At 40.6% G+C, this 15868-nt stretch overlaps 2 protein-coding genes across 2 annotated transcripts; one reads left to right on the forward strand and one right to left on the reverse strand.

Annotated features, from left to right (window-relative positions):
* Window positions 1-2087: 2087 nt before the first annotated feature.
* On the forward strand, window positions 2088-3304 carry LOC134187328 (uncharacterized). Its single transcript, XM_062655441.1, has 5 exons — window positions 2088-2105; window positions 2180-2391; window positions 2508-2595; window positions 2671-3011; window positions 3070-3304. Exons 2-5 carry the CDS (start codon window positions 2251-2253, stop codon window positions 3148-3150), a joined length of 651 nt encoding a protein of 216 aa, XP_062511425.1. The 5' UTR covers window positions 2088-2105; window positions 2180-2250; the 3' UTR covers window positions 3151-3304.
* A 1195-nt stretch (window positions 3305-4499) lies between these two features.
* LOC134186657 (transient receptor potential cation channel subfamily A member 1-like) lies at window positions 4500-13472 on the reverse strand. The gene is made up of 29 exons (XM_062654666.1): window positions 13001-13472; window positions 10966-11122; window positions 10713-10888; window positions 10542-10649; window positions 10369-10480; window positions 10177-10277; window positions 10062-10109; window positions 9825-9964; window positions 9718-9766; window positions 9468-9659; window positions 9318-9407; window positions 9174-9256; window positions 8933-9097; window positions 8751-8865; window positions 8504-8670; window positions 8362-8446; window positions 8084-8143; window positions 7816-8013; window positions 7681-7751; window positions 7463-7613; window positions 7308-7397; window positions 7078-7247; window positions 6950-7010; window positions 6815-6886; window positions 5745-5924; window positions 5602-5670; window positions 5418-5531; window positions 4950-5056; window positions 4500-4883 (listed from the first exon to the last, which is right to left on the reverse strand). The coding sequence occupies exons 1-29, from the start codon at window positions 13307-13309 to the stop codon at window positions 4736-4738; spliced, it is 3588 nt and encodes a 1195-aa protein (XP_062510650.1). The 5' UTR covers window positions 13310-13472; the 3' UTR covers window positions 4500-4735.
* Window positions 13473-15868: the final 2396 nt, after the last annotated feature.

The following is a 15868-nucleotide window of genomic DNA, read 5'->3' on the forward strand; positions in this document are numbered from 1 at the left end:
AAAATGTTTATGGACTTGTTTCATATATTTTTAGCTATGCTAAAAGTCTACTACGCGAGCTCGTGTGAAATTTTGACTTCCACCAGAAGCTGAATGCTCAGTACTTCCGGTCTGCGTCTAGATAATTAAATACATTACTAATTTATTTTAGAATTTACTCATATTTTGATCTGATCATGTTTTCAGTTGACTGTTCATCTTGTCTGTAAGGTTAAGTAGTGTCACACACGACTGCTGCGTTTTAATTAATTTAGGTAAAAAGATTGTGATGTAGGAGATGAGCATGATTAAGTACATTTCCATCCCTATATACCCATCATTTTCTCAAAATGTTTTTTTTGGGTAAAAAGATTGTGATGTAGGAGATGGACATAAATGACCTAGGTACATACCCATCCCTACATACCCATCATTTTCTCAAAATGTTTTTAGACTTGTGTAGTTTGAAATGGAAATGACAATCCAAGTAAACGTGTGCAGCTCGGCCGGAATTTCAATCTTTGATTGCATCTCTAGACAACTCCCAGGTTACGTTCACCATACACAGAAGTACGCAGCAGCTGACGGATGTACGTAATAACACTGATTGCATCTATAAACAACTCCCATTACCTCGGGTTCAACAGAAGAGATACACGCTTACATGCACAGAGAGTCAGACAGGACGCCGCGCCGTTGAACATAGTGGTACTGTACATGTTCAACTACACCCAACTGTGAGCAGCATGTAGCAGCAGATGGAAGTAGCAGCTAGGCTTCCAAACGGTAGTCACACGTACACACGTGACCGGAACTACATGGCGTTGTGGGAAGCAGTACGTGGAATTGCATGGCAGCAGTTGACTGATACAAGGTGACTTTTGCACATTTCTAGCTTTTGGGTCAGTGCAATTCTTCGGACAAGAGCGAATCGTTTGGTGTGACTCTCGTCGTTGTAGCTGCTTCGAGTGAGGCGCTAGCTATAGCCTGGCTGACGAAAGTGAAATGTGAAATGTGAAATGTGAAAGAATAAATCGGGTTTTTTTACTTGCCGATAGCTGGATTCTGAGGCGCTTAGTGTCAGCGGTGATAGTCTGGCTACCATTAGGAACGTTTGAAGTTGAGCGCTACGTGGGTCCGAGATCTCTGTAATGAGTTCTGAGAGATCCGGTTTGGATGCGTTTGGATACTTTTGTATGGGCCGCCATTTTAGATTCTTCGCATTCCTACATAGAGAGTTCTACCGCACTCCCCGATATAGATTATCCATACTACTATATGTGTAAGTATGTGCTGTACCTAGTACCGGTATGTATGTATATGTAGCTGAGACAATGTTAGTCCTCTAGCCTTCTCAGTGATGTAGGAAGAATTGTTCACGACCTGGAGGTAGAGTGTACCGTGGATGTCATCATGAGTAAGTAAAAACTACCTCGCTTGCCAGACCGTATCTGTAAAACAGATTTTCAAAAGTCACCAGTACAGAAAATTAAATTCCTAAACTAAGCGAGGAAACTTTAGCCCCATCCCCCCGCTTTCTAGGCCAGTGCTTCTGTTGACGGCGAAACCGCGGCCGCCAGGCCTGACAGTATTCTTTGCCACTTAATTAATTTAATTAAGTTAATCACAAAATATTGGAGGAAGAAGGGAATCTTCCAGCGAAAGCTAGAGTAGCTGCGTTTGTATAGGCATACCATGAAGACGAAAATACAGAAAATAGGAAGAAAAGAGAACTAGACATTAACTAATTAGCTAAAGCTGCTTGAGACCACTTACAATAAGACGATAATGTGACTAAATATCACGGCGCGCGTAGGGGCCGGGTGTTGATTATCAGATATACCTAGGCCTGGGGGTCCACATGCGATATATGTTAAACAATGCGCCTGGTTTGACCTCTAGGTGCAAAATGTAGCAGTGAAGGTAACTCTCTTTTCTTTGACGTGTAATAAGCATGCGTCAAACTATTTCCTCTAAATTTTAGTGTCGCTTCACTGCTCAGCCTTCAGTTTCCGCCGAAACAAGGTGCGTCTGGTAATCCGAGGAACACTATGCGCGCAATAACTAGTGCGCTTGCGCATTTGATCAACCGGAACAACGCGGGCCGGTACAAATCCGCTGGTGCTGTAAGTACACCTGGCACGTTGGATGATGTACTTCCTGTTAGCAGCGATCGCAACTCTTTCTTTGTTGCACACAGCCAATGCGGGCTGTTGCTTACCATACAGCTACCTGATATCAGGCTCTGGATTGCAAGGACAGATCTCTGATATGTCTCTTCAACTATTTGCATTGGACCACTTCATGATAGCGTATGACATCAAATCTGAGAGGGCTTTACTCAACATGACAGTTACTAGCGGACTAGACGGTGAAAAAAGCATAGAAACTGTCTACATTGACAGCAAAAAGGTAGAACTCAACACTAGTTCGTAATTAAATTATAATTAATAATTAATAAAAACATATTACGTCTACGGATTATGTTATCAGTAATTCTAATTTGTTTGTATTTATCTCCAAAAAAGAAAAAGGAATACGCGATCGTTGACAACAAAACATGTATTGAAATGCCTGAAATGGTACGTGTACCAGCAGTGAGCAACTGTTTACCACGTAAGAGTTCACGTGAACTTCTAGTAGTTTACGTTACCGTGATTAGTAATATGTTGGCGTAATGTATATATGCAGCTAATGCCAGGGTTGTGGCCAATATTTCAATTCATGGCCAATTGTACTGTTCAGCTGTTACATTTTCCACATCGATCAATTCCGGCTCATTTGAATTTCTACGTTTGACTGCTTTGATTATATCTGAAAATTGTGTTCCAATGGCTGCTACCACTTTCTTCAGACAAGAAGACACAACTGTGGGAATAGCATCAGAGATAGATGGTGCTGACGTGTTGCTGTACTATGACGTCGAACCGCTACTCAACACTGACATTGTAACACTCCCCAAAATCTGCTCTAGAGCACAGAGTCTTGAGACATCTACAGTTCCCAAGAATAGGCTTGCATTTTTGCACATGGTAAATTAATATAAAGGTATTGTAATTGTAATGAAGTGAAATATTTTTGTCTTGCAAGATGGAGGGAGTCGAGTCATTTGATGTCTTCACTATTCTTAACCGTCTTACTCAAATGTCTTCAGCTAAAAAAATGAATTAAGTGTAATTCAACTTGGAAAACGATGTACTTTGTCAGAATTTAGAATACAAGCTTTTTTTGCTAATTTTATTGCATGCTCATTTTATTGGATAGTATAAGTTCTTTGCAATAGCTATAGCATGTTGGTCGATGATTTAGTAGTTGATAATTTCAATAACTATATTATACTTTAGTAGCAAAATTCTGTTCACAATAGTTAATTAACCAATCGGCATTCCGATCAGGCGAGCCGATATGATGGCACTATCCTTTTGGTAATACAGTATCTAGGTTTTCCTTTCATCTCGAGTGTGAACCCCATGCAGTCAGCGCTTCAAACGCGATTATAGGCATGCAATTTATTAAGAAAGCACAGAAAGCTTGGCACCATGCACGATTTGGTAACATCTCATTTCAGATCTCTCCAATACAGTAATGGAGTTGTTCCCAAAATCGTGCCTAGATATTAACCATTAGCGAGCATTTTCAAGCTGGTCTAGCTAGCTAGTAAAGTCACAATTTGGGCCCCTTTGAGCCGGTAACCATGTCTGGCACACGGACGTCGCAAATGAAGCCACCATTCTAGAACGAACAATAGGATGCTCTTGGGATTCGTCAAGTGACTCCCGGATATGGGAAGGCCACCAAACCACCTGCGCTGTGCTGCACTGTGCAGTGCAATTGTTTGGCAGGTAAATTATCATCGGTTGTAGTACTGTTATGCAAAAGGGATTACTTCATCTCTCCGCGCTGTCTGCACTGCGTCTTGTGTGTAACTACCTAGATCTGCGACACTGTCACAATGCACTGAAGACTCCACAGCAGTGACAGAGCCATCTCCTACGAAAGAACTTCTGTATATAGGTAATTTTATCAGCTTACGTAGACTCTATCTAGTAGCTCTCTGAATTCCTGTGAACGACTTGTGATTTCTGTTTGATGCTACTTGATTAACCGTAATACTAGCGACCGTCGATTTTTGTTCCTTCTCTGCGGGGCGTGTAGTTTATAAGGGCGCGTTCGAAATTTAGTTCTGGAAACTGGAATTGACTGGGGTAGTTCGTAGTTCTAGCAGTTCGACTATTTGATTAAAGCCCATTTCCATGCATTATTTATTTAGTGGCCATAAATTTTAAGACCACGCCTATAAATCTGCCAGGCGGCTCCCCTGATGAGTGTGTGGATACCTACAGGATACAGGTTGTATTGATGATCACGCTCTGATACATACCAATTCCAAAGTGATATACTGGGCTCTAGCTCCTCTAAGTAGCTTTGTGTTTCTTCTATTGGTTTCCATGGCACCATATAGTGCCAAAGTGGATTAGCCTACTAAGTCAGTACTGTACGTACATTGATGTATAACATAAAACAGGCAATTGAAATTATGGTTACATTACTAAACAGAGTCATGACCACTACATAGTCACAAGGATTTCATTTATAACATAAAATGAGTGTTTTAACCATGAAAAATGATTAAGACTGTAATGCTGTTACTAAAATGCATGCAGAACTGCTGAGTGTCAATTTTAAAACGGAGTGACGGGAGTTTACAGCTAACTAGAATAGAAAGTGGTGTCTTAAGTTAATAATGAACTAGTCTTCAGAGGTGAGATGTGTGAAGACTACTTGGCATCATTATTGGCATTCCTTCATCTTGCTCTTCTGCCTCTGTCTTGATCTCCATTTTTTGCATGATGGCTCGTAGCAGTTCATGTTGCTTCTCAAGTTGACCTGAAATATCCTTGAGCCTGTTAGTGAAAGCAAAGCAAAGGGAAAATTAGTGTATCGACAACATCCATTACAAATTGAAATACTTTGTTTCAGTTCGTTCCAGTTTTTCTTTCAAGTCAGCCGTTTCTGGACTGGTGTCTGATCCGTCAACAGGACTCAATAAATTGCCTACTTGACTTATTTCACCAAGCTAAATTTAATACAAAGCAAATTGAATTACTGCTGATGTTTTGACATTATGCTGTGTTTAGACTTGTTGTTGAACTAGGTCTGTCTGTGCACATAAAAAGTCTCTTTCATCGCACATTTGCAATTATTTTGTGATGAAGCTAAATCTCTTTTGTTTTGTATATTTCAGTAAATTTGTATGCCGAAGCCAAGTGATAGTTAGAAACGAGTCTTCCAGCACTAAGCCCATGTAACCAGTTTACAAAAAAAGTGAAGTAGTTAGCTGTAGGATCCTGCATTAGAATAAACTTGTATTTATAGTAACGAGTTCAACTAAAATCCCAGTCTGACCACAGTCTTATTGTGATTTTGTGCTCTCTTACCCAAGATGTCCAATGGTTGCATATGAGATTAGGATACTCTTTCATCTCTTGCTTGCAAACACGATTTTTTATCACGTTGGGAAGCTTGCTTTCTGCCTCCATGTGCAGCGAAACCTTTAATTAAATACCCCATCAAATTATGATGTGTATGCTAGCAAAGAATGGAGTACATAAAATGTCAAACCTGCATTGCAAGACGCTTTAACTGGGCATTTTGACGCACTCCTTCGATATCACCAACAGCTAGACCAATCTAGTTGTATTAAAAATGTCTATTAGTGGATTGATCAAAGCTAGTCATTGATGCATCTAGTCAAACGTATGTACCAGCAAGTTCATGAATATGATTGGCAAAAATATGAGAGCAATAACAACAAAAATCCAGGTGATAATGGGATGATTGAGGCCTTTGTTTTCTTGGAGGTCAAAGAAGAAAGAGAATTCCATCTCTCCCAACATGTATTCTACCATCTTGAGGAATGATCTTGGCACATAGACAAAATATGGCTAAAATGACAAATCCAGTCAATGTCAGCATAGTAACAGAAGATGTATACCAGTAGTTGTAAACAGTAAGTCGTGTAGTAAACAACTTCAATCTACTCTGTATGTGCACTTTGGTTATTAATGAAATGCAATCAAAGCTGTACAGCTAGGTTATTGTTTCCAGCTTGTGTAAGTATGCAGCAATTCTGTAATAGCATAACTAAGAAATGAGAAAAGGAGAATGCCAATTAGTGATTTGGAATACTTACCACAGAGTAGCTTCAGCCATTATGTTTGATGGCATTTGGTCAAAGTTTAGACCAGGTCATCATGACTGGAATAATGAAGAAATTGAATTTAGGAAAGAATTAAGGAAGAGAGCCTAGTACAGTTTAGAGTTTACTCATAGTTATAAAGTCACTTGAGTCTGGCTTAGAAAACAACTTCCTTGCTCCAAAGTGTAACATTCTTATAATTCTATCAGTTACAAGGCCACCTTTACATCTACTAGTAGAGGTGTTTGAGAGATTTAGGGATGCTTTTTGACAGTATTTTAGATAAATACTTGCTGCATACAGATACTGTGTGTCCTCTCTGCTTCCTTTATTTCAATTCTCTGAGAACATTTCATAAAGCAGCTGTTGCATGTGTAAGAATATCTTTCTGGCATCACTTGCAGATGACATTTGGCTCATCCACACCTGTCTGAAAATGCTATTAACTACAAATACTTAATGGACGTTCTTGCATTCGTTAGCAGTAGGCTTGGTTATAATAATGACTCATTTGCTAATAAATTTGGCTAGACTTTTTTTGTTACAGATTATACCCACTATGTAGCAGTTCTTTGGAATAAACCATGAGTTGGGTGGGGACTTTATGTCATCCTGATAGTACGTTATTGCACTTACATCTGCAGGATAGAGTAGGGCATAGAATGCAAGACCAAATGCAACAATGAAGACAAAGAAGACACTTAACACCTGCAAGAAATACACATGATCTAGATTCGACTATTAATGTTTTATGTAAATTTGATTCCTTACAACAACTAGTGTTTTCAAAACTTCCACGAACATTACCACATAGATACCAATGATGTCAATCCTGTTGGGTTGTACAGTCAACTATACGTAATCATTTGACAATTAATTGTATTGATTATTGCACATACCTTTGAATGTAGAGCAACAAGTTGATCCATCCCAGAAACACAGCCACAGCTCCCATCTCTACACGATACGATCCCATGCTTACTGCTCCTATTGGCACACAGTAGAGAATGCTTGTGACGTAAAGAGTCCATTCCATGTAGTTTGTAAAATCAGTAAAGTAGTGGAGTCTCTGTATCAGAGCAGAACATTGATTGCAAGACTACATAGTATAAGAGGTCTTGTTTCTTACCAGTTGAATCATTTGAACAATTTCTTTGAACAGTTGAAGGTATGCTAAAACTATGACTGTTGTCTGACAGAAGTAACCAAATGGAGAGAGCTGAATAGTAATTAATTTAGTTAGTCAGTAATCAAGCATCATTTGTAAGTAAGAAGGGTAATAACCTTATTGGTGCTGCTGTCTGTTTGGTTTCCTGCTGTCATGTTTTGAGGATTTCCTTGTGAAACCATTGTGGTTACAGTGGATGTCAAAAAAATGACATAAATCAAGTAAAGCAGTGTGTTCAATTTGAAAACCAAACTGCCATAAGAATTCCTAGACGAGTACACTGATACTGAGCCATACGCTACAAATATATCTTTTCTAGAAAACTTTAGTGTACCATCGGCTCTTCAGTAGTGCACTGCAAAGAGGGTGCAGAAGCAGGTCTTTACGGTCACATTTCACCATTTGCTAGATTGACATGTTATGTGTTCTTGACAGCACAAACAATTAACTGAAATGAAGATTTCCATACGTCAAGTGCTGCCAAAGGCACGACTTCTTGTTCATCAGCTAACATAATGGTTTCATTCTCTTTGTCGTCGATATCTTCAGCAGGTTTGTGAGGATTCTGGAGTTCCAATTTCTCCATGCCTTTATCTGACTCTTGAATTTCGCCACTCTCATTGTCGACTGTCTTTTCACAAAGAAGGTACTTGAAATTAAAATTGCGCTTAAACGATAAAGTCAATCATGCATGCATAACAACGTGTAGGACATCGTAACCTGTTCAACACATTTACCCAAAATCCTTTGTCTCGGACATGGTGAGTTGATGTAGTTACTGATCTATCCATAACAACCTGTAGACAGTATACTTATGTGTATATATATATATATATATATATATATATATATATATATATATATATATATATATATATATATATATATATATATATATGTGTGTGTGTGTGTATATATATATATATATATATATATATATATATATATATATATATATATATATAAACACTAAATTGTGTAACAGCTTCCACAAGAAATTAAGAAAAACCACAACCTTAGCTACATCAGGCATCAATTCAATGAGTTTTAGCATGGGATAGCCACTTTGTCTGTTTACTAAGTCCATTACTTCCATCCATCTATTTCAAGTGGCATTACAAACAAACTAAAATCAAAATTAGCATCATGTGACAAACCTATCATGCTGCAGAGCTGTCAGAGCTACAGCTCTATTCTTGTTTGTAATGGCAATGTCAAGGAAGCTTTCACCTGATCTGTTGTGAACAATGTCAGCACCATTGGTTAGTAAGTATTCAACAACTTGTGGATGACCAGCTGCAGCTGCTTTGTGAAGAGCTGTGTCCTGCCACATGACATATAACAATAATAATGAGAAGCTGTAAACTAAGGTACATGTGTTGTTTCATTTAAAGCAGAACTTACTCCTTCATTGCTCGTCCAGTTGATAACGTAGGGATGTGATGCCAAGATAGCATCCATGCACTCACAATATCCTCCTGAAGCTGCTGATTGAAGGGGGTTATACCCTTCACGAGACCTGGCAGCAATAAAAGCAAGAAGACAACTAGTAGTCAATAATCATGGTTACAAAACACCAGTTATACTTGAGAACAAGGGCTCCTTGACCTAACAGCAGTTCTACAACTCTTGGAAATCCATTCCTGCTTGCATAATGAAGAGGAGTATCTCCCAATCTGTCTTCCTCATTGATCATTTGCTTGCCACTAGGTCCTTGAAGCAATCTCTTGGCTGTTTGGTATCTACCATACCTTTCCAGGCAAATAGAACAGACTGATGACCTTGATTTACGAAATACTCATTTCAATGAACTATGACAGAACTTACTTTGCGGCAAAATGAAGTGGTGACTGATGTTGGTTATTTTTAGGATTGGGAGTTGCTCCAAGTTCAAGCATCAATTGTACAGGCTAATCAAACAGAAATATTGCTAAAATACGTCATTTAGTAATGATGTTAGGTTTACTGTACTTTGAGTTTTCCTCTTTTAGATGCATAGTGGAGAGGAGTTAATCCATGAGCATCGTGTTCATCAAGAAGTTCCCTTGTTGCAGTAACTCTCTAAACAGTGGAGGAAATTTATGAGAGCCTGCATGAGAAAGCCCATATTGTACGGCTAACCTCAAGTACAACTTCAGCTACTTCATGTCCAAATTGTATTGCAACATGGAGGACGTTTCTCAATCCCATGTCACGTACTTGAACGTCAGCTCCATTGCTTATCAGAAACCGGACACATTCTGTTGCACCTGCTTGTGCTGCCAAGAGAAGAGCTGTGCGACCATGTTTGTCCACAGCATTAATGTTGGCTCCCTACAGTATCACTAATCATATGAACACATAAAGATTTGAAAATACACACCAGCTATACCGAGTCGATGAGGTATTTCACCATCTCAGTGTGGTTAAATATGGCAGCTCTGTTGAATGTGCAAGATTTATTGTATTTGAAACGCTTCCTAAAGTTATGTTACAAACTTGTGCAGAGGCGTTTGTCCACTTGGGTCTTGAGAGGAAAGAACATCATGGCTGGGAAGACTGCAATTTTCAATTATGACTTTTGCCATTTCTAAAGATCCTTGAGAGCAGGCCAAGTGAAACGCTGATTCAGAACTTGACTTGAAGAAAAATGAAACCAACGGTACGTTGATTAGCATGGTTGGCACTGATTAATTAACATGCATGCTATAGCTAGACTTGTTAAGACTTTACTACCTCTTCATCCAACAACTTGCATCCGCATTCCAGCAACAGTTTGGCTACCTACAGCGTTTGAAATAAATTGCCAATATTACCGCAGTTGCTAGTTATAACAGAGCCTTAATTGCACCTCAACATTTCCACCAGAAACAGCATGGTGCAGAGCCGTCATGCCATCAGCGTCTTTGAAATTAACCACCAGTTCCCGTGGGTATCCTAGCACTTCTTGAGCTACAATCAAGTGTTAAAGGTAATAAACAATGTGTACGCGATTATTGCCAGCAATGTGGAATTGTAATAAAAATATTAGAGATTACTGTACCTATTCTAAGTAGATGTTCCATGACGTGTCTTTTTCCTCCACAGCGAGCTGTAAGCTGAAGCGGACGCATTCCATTAGCGTCAGCACTACACGGAAGTGCCCCTCTGGCAAGCTACCGATAGATGGTTCATAGCATTGTCATGGCGGAACTTGATGTAGAAGAGAAATCTTACCAATTGCTCAATAATGTTGATGCTGTCCAATGTTGCCGCGAGATGAAGTGGCTTTCGGCCGTGCTCTCCCGCTTTGTTGACATTGACTTCAGAGTGCTTTAGTAAAGTCTGCAAAATGGTACTTTGGTTACCGCAGAACAGATTACATAACGAGAAAATAGTGTAATTTACTTTTACTGTGCTTTCATTTTGTAGCCTGATGGCAGTGTGCAACGGAGTTTCTAGCGTAGAGCTGAGAACATTAGCATCAGCACCTCTGTTCAGGAGAAAATCAATTGCTTCTGGCTTTTCACAAGTAACCGCCCAGTGCAATGCTGTTTCTGCATGCTCATCTCGTGCGTTGATATCTAATAGGCGACGTACACCATGGTCAACAAATTATTGTTTTTTTGTCGTCTCTTTGTAGCAGCGTTGAATATTATACCTGAATTGTAGTCAATCAGGAGTTCTAGAACTTCTAAGTATCCTTCTGAGGCTGCGTGATGCACTGCTGTGGCCTGTCGAGAGTCTCTTTGGTTCTTCGCACTTGGAGTTTGACGGAGAATGGCTCTTACATCGTGAACTCTGCCTTGCTTTGCCAACTGAAACAGTCGGTAAGAGTAAAGATCAAAGCAATTTGATGGGTGTAGCAAGAGACTAGTAGACCAAACTGCAATAACCTAGTTTGTAATTTAAATGTGATAAAATCGTTACAGTGCATGCATGCATGGGAGTTAGTTTAGTCCCTCTGATGGAGGAATAGTTGTTTTATAAACAAGTATGAAAATAGATATTTAGATATATAGTAATTTTGGTTATGTTCAATTAGCCTCTTCTAACATGGAACTCGGTGGAAGAGGCGTTTGTTCTTTTTCGAAACCTTTTCAACGTTTTGCAATGTTGTTTAACAACGTTAGACAGAGTTGATTCCACCCCGGAGTCGTGCGCGCTAGCGGTGCCGTTGCGCGCGTTGTAGCTACGGGCGGAGTTATCCGCGCGAAGTACTATATACTTGGTACTGCAGGCGTGTTGCGGTCATTGTAGCAATTGCAAGCGTCAACGCGTCAGAAAAATTTGTTGTCCCTTGCCCTCCCACCCATATCTCCGTTGGTATTCCAACGTGAAAGGCCGGGGGTCGGAGTCCCGGTCTGATGACCGTCTCCTGCAGCACGGTACGGTTCACTTATGCGCATACCTGGGCTCCGATCCTCGCGCCGGCGCCAGACTTTCCCTCCGGCAAGTCTGGCGAAGTTCGTCCAGTGAAGGTATCTGACGGCGAAGTTACCTGGTGATATACAAGACTACGAAGATCCGACGAAGGTAACGAATCAAGCCGAAAGAAACCGGAAGAGGAGCGTGCTGTCCGGACTTGCCAAGAAGACCTGGGATAGAACCTAAATGAACGCACACCAAGGCTTTAGACGAGAAAACCGTGTTAGCTGTAATTGATGGGGGCGGCGTTTAAGAAAGTAGGGCTCTGCGCTTCCAAAGGTACACATAAACTTTATTTATATTAACAAACAACCTTGGAACTACAGATCTATTTGTTTGGCCAAACTTGCTGATGCTTACATTTTGGCTGTCCTGTCGCAGAAAACTATGACTTAAATCACCACAAACACAGTAGATGAAAAACCTTACAGTATTTTAGAATAACAGAAGATTGTTATTTGTACAAAAAATCGTAACGTTAGCAACCGTCATCAAAAACGTTTCAGATTTCGCTCAAAGCACCGTTTCGTCGGTCTTGTATGAGGTTAATCCGAACGTCTTTCCAGCAGCGCGAAAGTCCAAATAAACATGCACTTTTGTTTACGTGTTGCAATGGCGCAATCATGTAGGTGTTTACCACATGAAGGCTGCGAAAAATCTTCGATTTGGCGTGGCTCCATTCTCCATTTGCTAATTCTGACAACGTACGCTACCAGCTGTCTTTCTGCGTTTTTTAGTCACTTTGCTGTCTTTCGGCTCCTGGACAGCTAATAGTGAACACTGAACAATGTTTTGGAAATTGAACTAAACTAGTAAGTGTGAGGTTATCAAGCAATTAATTAATGACTTGTGTCATGGGTAAAAGGAGAGTACGCCCTGCGGGCCTCATCTGTCATTGCAGCTATTGATTGATCTTCTTTAGCTAGTAGATTTTGTTGTTTCGAAGCTACAATAGACAAGTTTAGCCTCGAAAAAGCAGCATTTACAAATGGTTGTCACGCTTCTTAATTAGTTAGATAACAATGCGGTTACGAGAGGGGTATATAGATTGCATCTTGGCTTTCTGTCCGAGTACAAGGCTCTTGGATATCGCTCAGTTATTGTAGTAGACAGCTGTGTGGTCATTCCTGGTGCCAAGGTTGTAGGTGTGGTCATACAGACCATAGTCCCGCCGGTTGGCCCCGCTTTCGGAAGACATACTAGTGCTGTAGCTCGTCTAGGCATGCATGGCGACGATTTGTTAGTACAAAAACAAACACTTGTACTACCTCATGAATAGGCATCAGCTGTGCTCCTGCCGGTTCTATCGCCACTAGCTCAACGACTGAGTGTCCCATCTGCTCGCGTGTCGTTAGTCTCGATTTCGCCTTCCATTTTTGAGCTACCATGACAGTATTTGAAAATGATCTAGACGAAGCCATTTCCTCGTTTGCGTTTCTTGGACGCAGTCGCTGAACTTCTTCGTCATGATCTTGGTTGCTCGAGGTGGGCGGTTTGTTGTCGCTTACCGCGCTTCTTCGCCAACGAGATAGAAAAAGGACGTTCATAAAACCTGACGATTTTTGCTGCGCTGCCATCTCACGTCTGTCTAGTTACGATAGTTAACTAGACGCTTTGACTCCCGTCGTGACTTGACTCTGTCTGAGGCTTTGCTCTGCTGAGTCACTCTGCGTCACGTGTTGTCACGTGCATAAATAGCTCCACACCTCGCGCTTGCAATTCTGCTACGTAGCCTAGTCGCTGCCTAAAAAACAGGAAACTTAATTAATAGCAATCGAACGAGCGAAAGTGAATCACAGAATGAATATGTACTTGGGTTGCACGCATGCCTAGGTACAGTAGGCCTCTAGCTTAACTACATTGTACCTCTCTGGTTTTCTCTCGCATATTTGATCAATTCCGTGCGAAGAACGGGAGCGGCAGCTAGTTGAATATAATTACCACCTCAGAAGGCGCCTGTAGACTAGTGGATCTCCTAGACGTAATTATCCCTGGAGAAAGGGCGCTAACTAATAGGGAGCGTTAGTTAAATCCATATATAAGTTAGCTATTAGAGGGAAACAGACACTGTATTGCGCGGAATAATATACACGCAGTTCTTTATGGTAAATGCACACTTGTTGCAACTTAGAGTATTGACGTATTGTTTGTTCGCACAACTAGAAATTATTCTCAAACTTTGAGATTTGGTATTTAGTTTTGAAGCGTTTTCTATATATCTAATATAGTTCTTAATGCAACTGTGTGCAATTGTTGCTGCTCTTCAGCTCTAGCTGATTTCAAAGTGCTTGCAGATATATGTACAGTAAGCATGCTAACACCCAGGCGTATAACCGTAATTCACTGCATGTGGGATAACATAACCACCAGGAAGTAGCGTTGTTAGCTAAACCTCTAGCATTGGGGAGGCCAACCGTTAGGCCGGGTTTACAGACCTTACGTGTTTGCGTTCGCGTCGTGCGTCTTTGCGTCTTGCGCCTCATTTTTCTGTTCACATTAAAACTGCGTTTACACTAGAGACGCGGTTGCGTCTTGCGTCTCCTGGTGACTTGCTAGCCTTAACGCGCTAGCCTTTCGTGGCTTACAACGACGTAATTTAACGCACGCTATACATTGCAATGAATCTGTTTTGAATTTGCAACCTCGATTTTAGCGCTTGCGTTGCACATGTGTCGAACAGAAAAAGAAGAGAGAATGGGTCGCTCCATGCAGTTCTTGCAAAAGGCTCTAGCCTGTTCTTGCAAATTTTAACACAGGAAATGCGTCTCGGTGATGTAAAAATACAATGAAACAAACGAACGGTCTCAACTAGATGTTCTTCCTTTTTTATATACGAAAATACGGGACTATCATTTCTCCACAAGTGAGGTTGATCTACAAAAACGCGAGACGCAAGACGTAAGAATAGAAACCGAGTCAATTTTGTTGCGTTTCTTTACGTGTCATTCTGTCGTCACGTTTTACGTTCGTCATGTTAATGTGAACAGACACGTAAGGGCGTAAGAGAACGCAAGAGAATGCAAGTTGCACGTAACACCTCCCTAGGTCTCTAGTCTAAACCTGACTTTAAGGGCTATAAAAGTCTTAATGAATTATACATTTAGACGTTGTCAATTGTTTAATTAGAAGGCCACAACTCAGTATAGTATTTGAGAAGACCGGGCCAACCCACCTTTGAGACGTCACTGACGAATTGTAATTCGACTCCTATTATATAAAACCGCCAATTCGTCACTAAATCTGCCAGAAGAAATTTCCTTACAATTTATTTTAAATCAAACGATATCTAGTAGATATTGTTTAGAATCTGAAGTACAGTATATTGCCTAGACCTCATTACGAAATAATTGTAGATGAACGATATGTAATGCATGCTCACAAATTCTACCTATGGCTCTCACTAGTGTATCTTGGCTCGATTTTGCGACACCTACGGTAGTGCATCTGGAGTCAAAATGATACCATCCTCATTCATGCAATTAACTCTTTCTTGCTAAAAGGGCGCTACAAATTGCTAGAAATGATGTATTCTAGTAGTTCATAGCTCCCGATGTGAGACGCACGTCAAGCCATTGTAGACTGTCTAGTGAGTGGAACCTCTAGCTACCGGTATGCAACTGCATAGTGAAGTCTGTTTCTTTGTCTAGTAAACAGTTGATATGACATAGGCGTAGGACGCGGTCCGGCTGGTCCGGCAATATTCGAAAAGACCACTTTCGCCAGATGCTCAATGGCATCAACTTCCGTTTTACCGGTATAGCCGATCAAATAAGTAATATATTGGTGATTGTGGCATCACCTCGTGCAGCCAAACCATTACGTTCCATACGTTGAAGTACTAAACTGCGAGGCTAACAGACCCGGATTCGGGAAGTGTGACTATGATATAGTGTTGTCCTACCCATCTACTAGCGCGCCGAACGTTGTCCCACCCATTAACGCGCGTTAGGCCGGACCAGTCACTTTTTGCTTCCTACGCTCCTGTATGAAAGAAGCTACAGTTAAGTTAATTAATTTGATGCAAAATTAGAGTGCACTGTTTCTGTCTGGCCTAGTTTGTACACTTTGGTAAGAATTCGTTTTTTGAACACGGACAACAATTGTCAACGAAACGCTATACTTAACGGGATGTATAT

Source organism: Corticium candelabrum, chromosome 11, assembly GCF_963422355.1.
Source record: "Corticium candelabrum chromosome 11, ooCorCand1.1, whole genome shotgun sequence".
Lineage (NCBI taxonomy): Eukaryota > Metazoa > Porifera > Homoscleromorpha > Homosclerophorida > Plakinidae > Corticium > Corticium candelabrum.

Coding starts and splice junctions, on each gene's coding strand:
- LOC134187328 (XM_062655441.1), top strand. CDS start 2,251: ATGTCTCTTCAACTATTTGCATTGGACCACTTCATGATAGCGTATGAC. Junction 2,392..2,507: donor TCTACATTGACAGCAAAAAG/GTAGAACTCAAC, acceptor TCTCCAAAAAAG/AAAAAGGAATACGCGATCGT. Junction 2,596..2,670: donor AGTGAGCAACTGTTTACCAC/GTAAGAGTTCAC, acceptor GTATATATGCAG/CTAATGCCAGGGTTGTGGCC.
- LOC134186657 (XM_062654666.1), bottom strand. CDS start 13,309: ATGGCAGCGCAGCAAAAATCGTCAGGTTTTATGAACGTCCTTTTTCTA. Junction 9,767..9,824: donor GGACAAACGCCTCTGCACAA/GTTTGTAACATA, acceptor CACATTCAACAG/AGCTGCCATATTTAACCACA. Junction 5,532..5,601: donor TAAAGCGTCTTGCAATGCAG/GTTTGACATTTT, acceptor ATTTAATTAAAG/GTTTCGCTGCACATGGAGGC.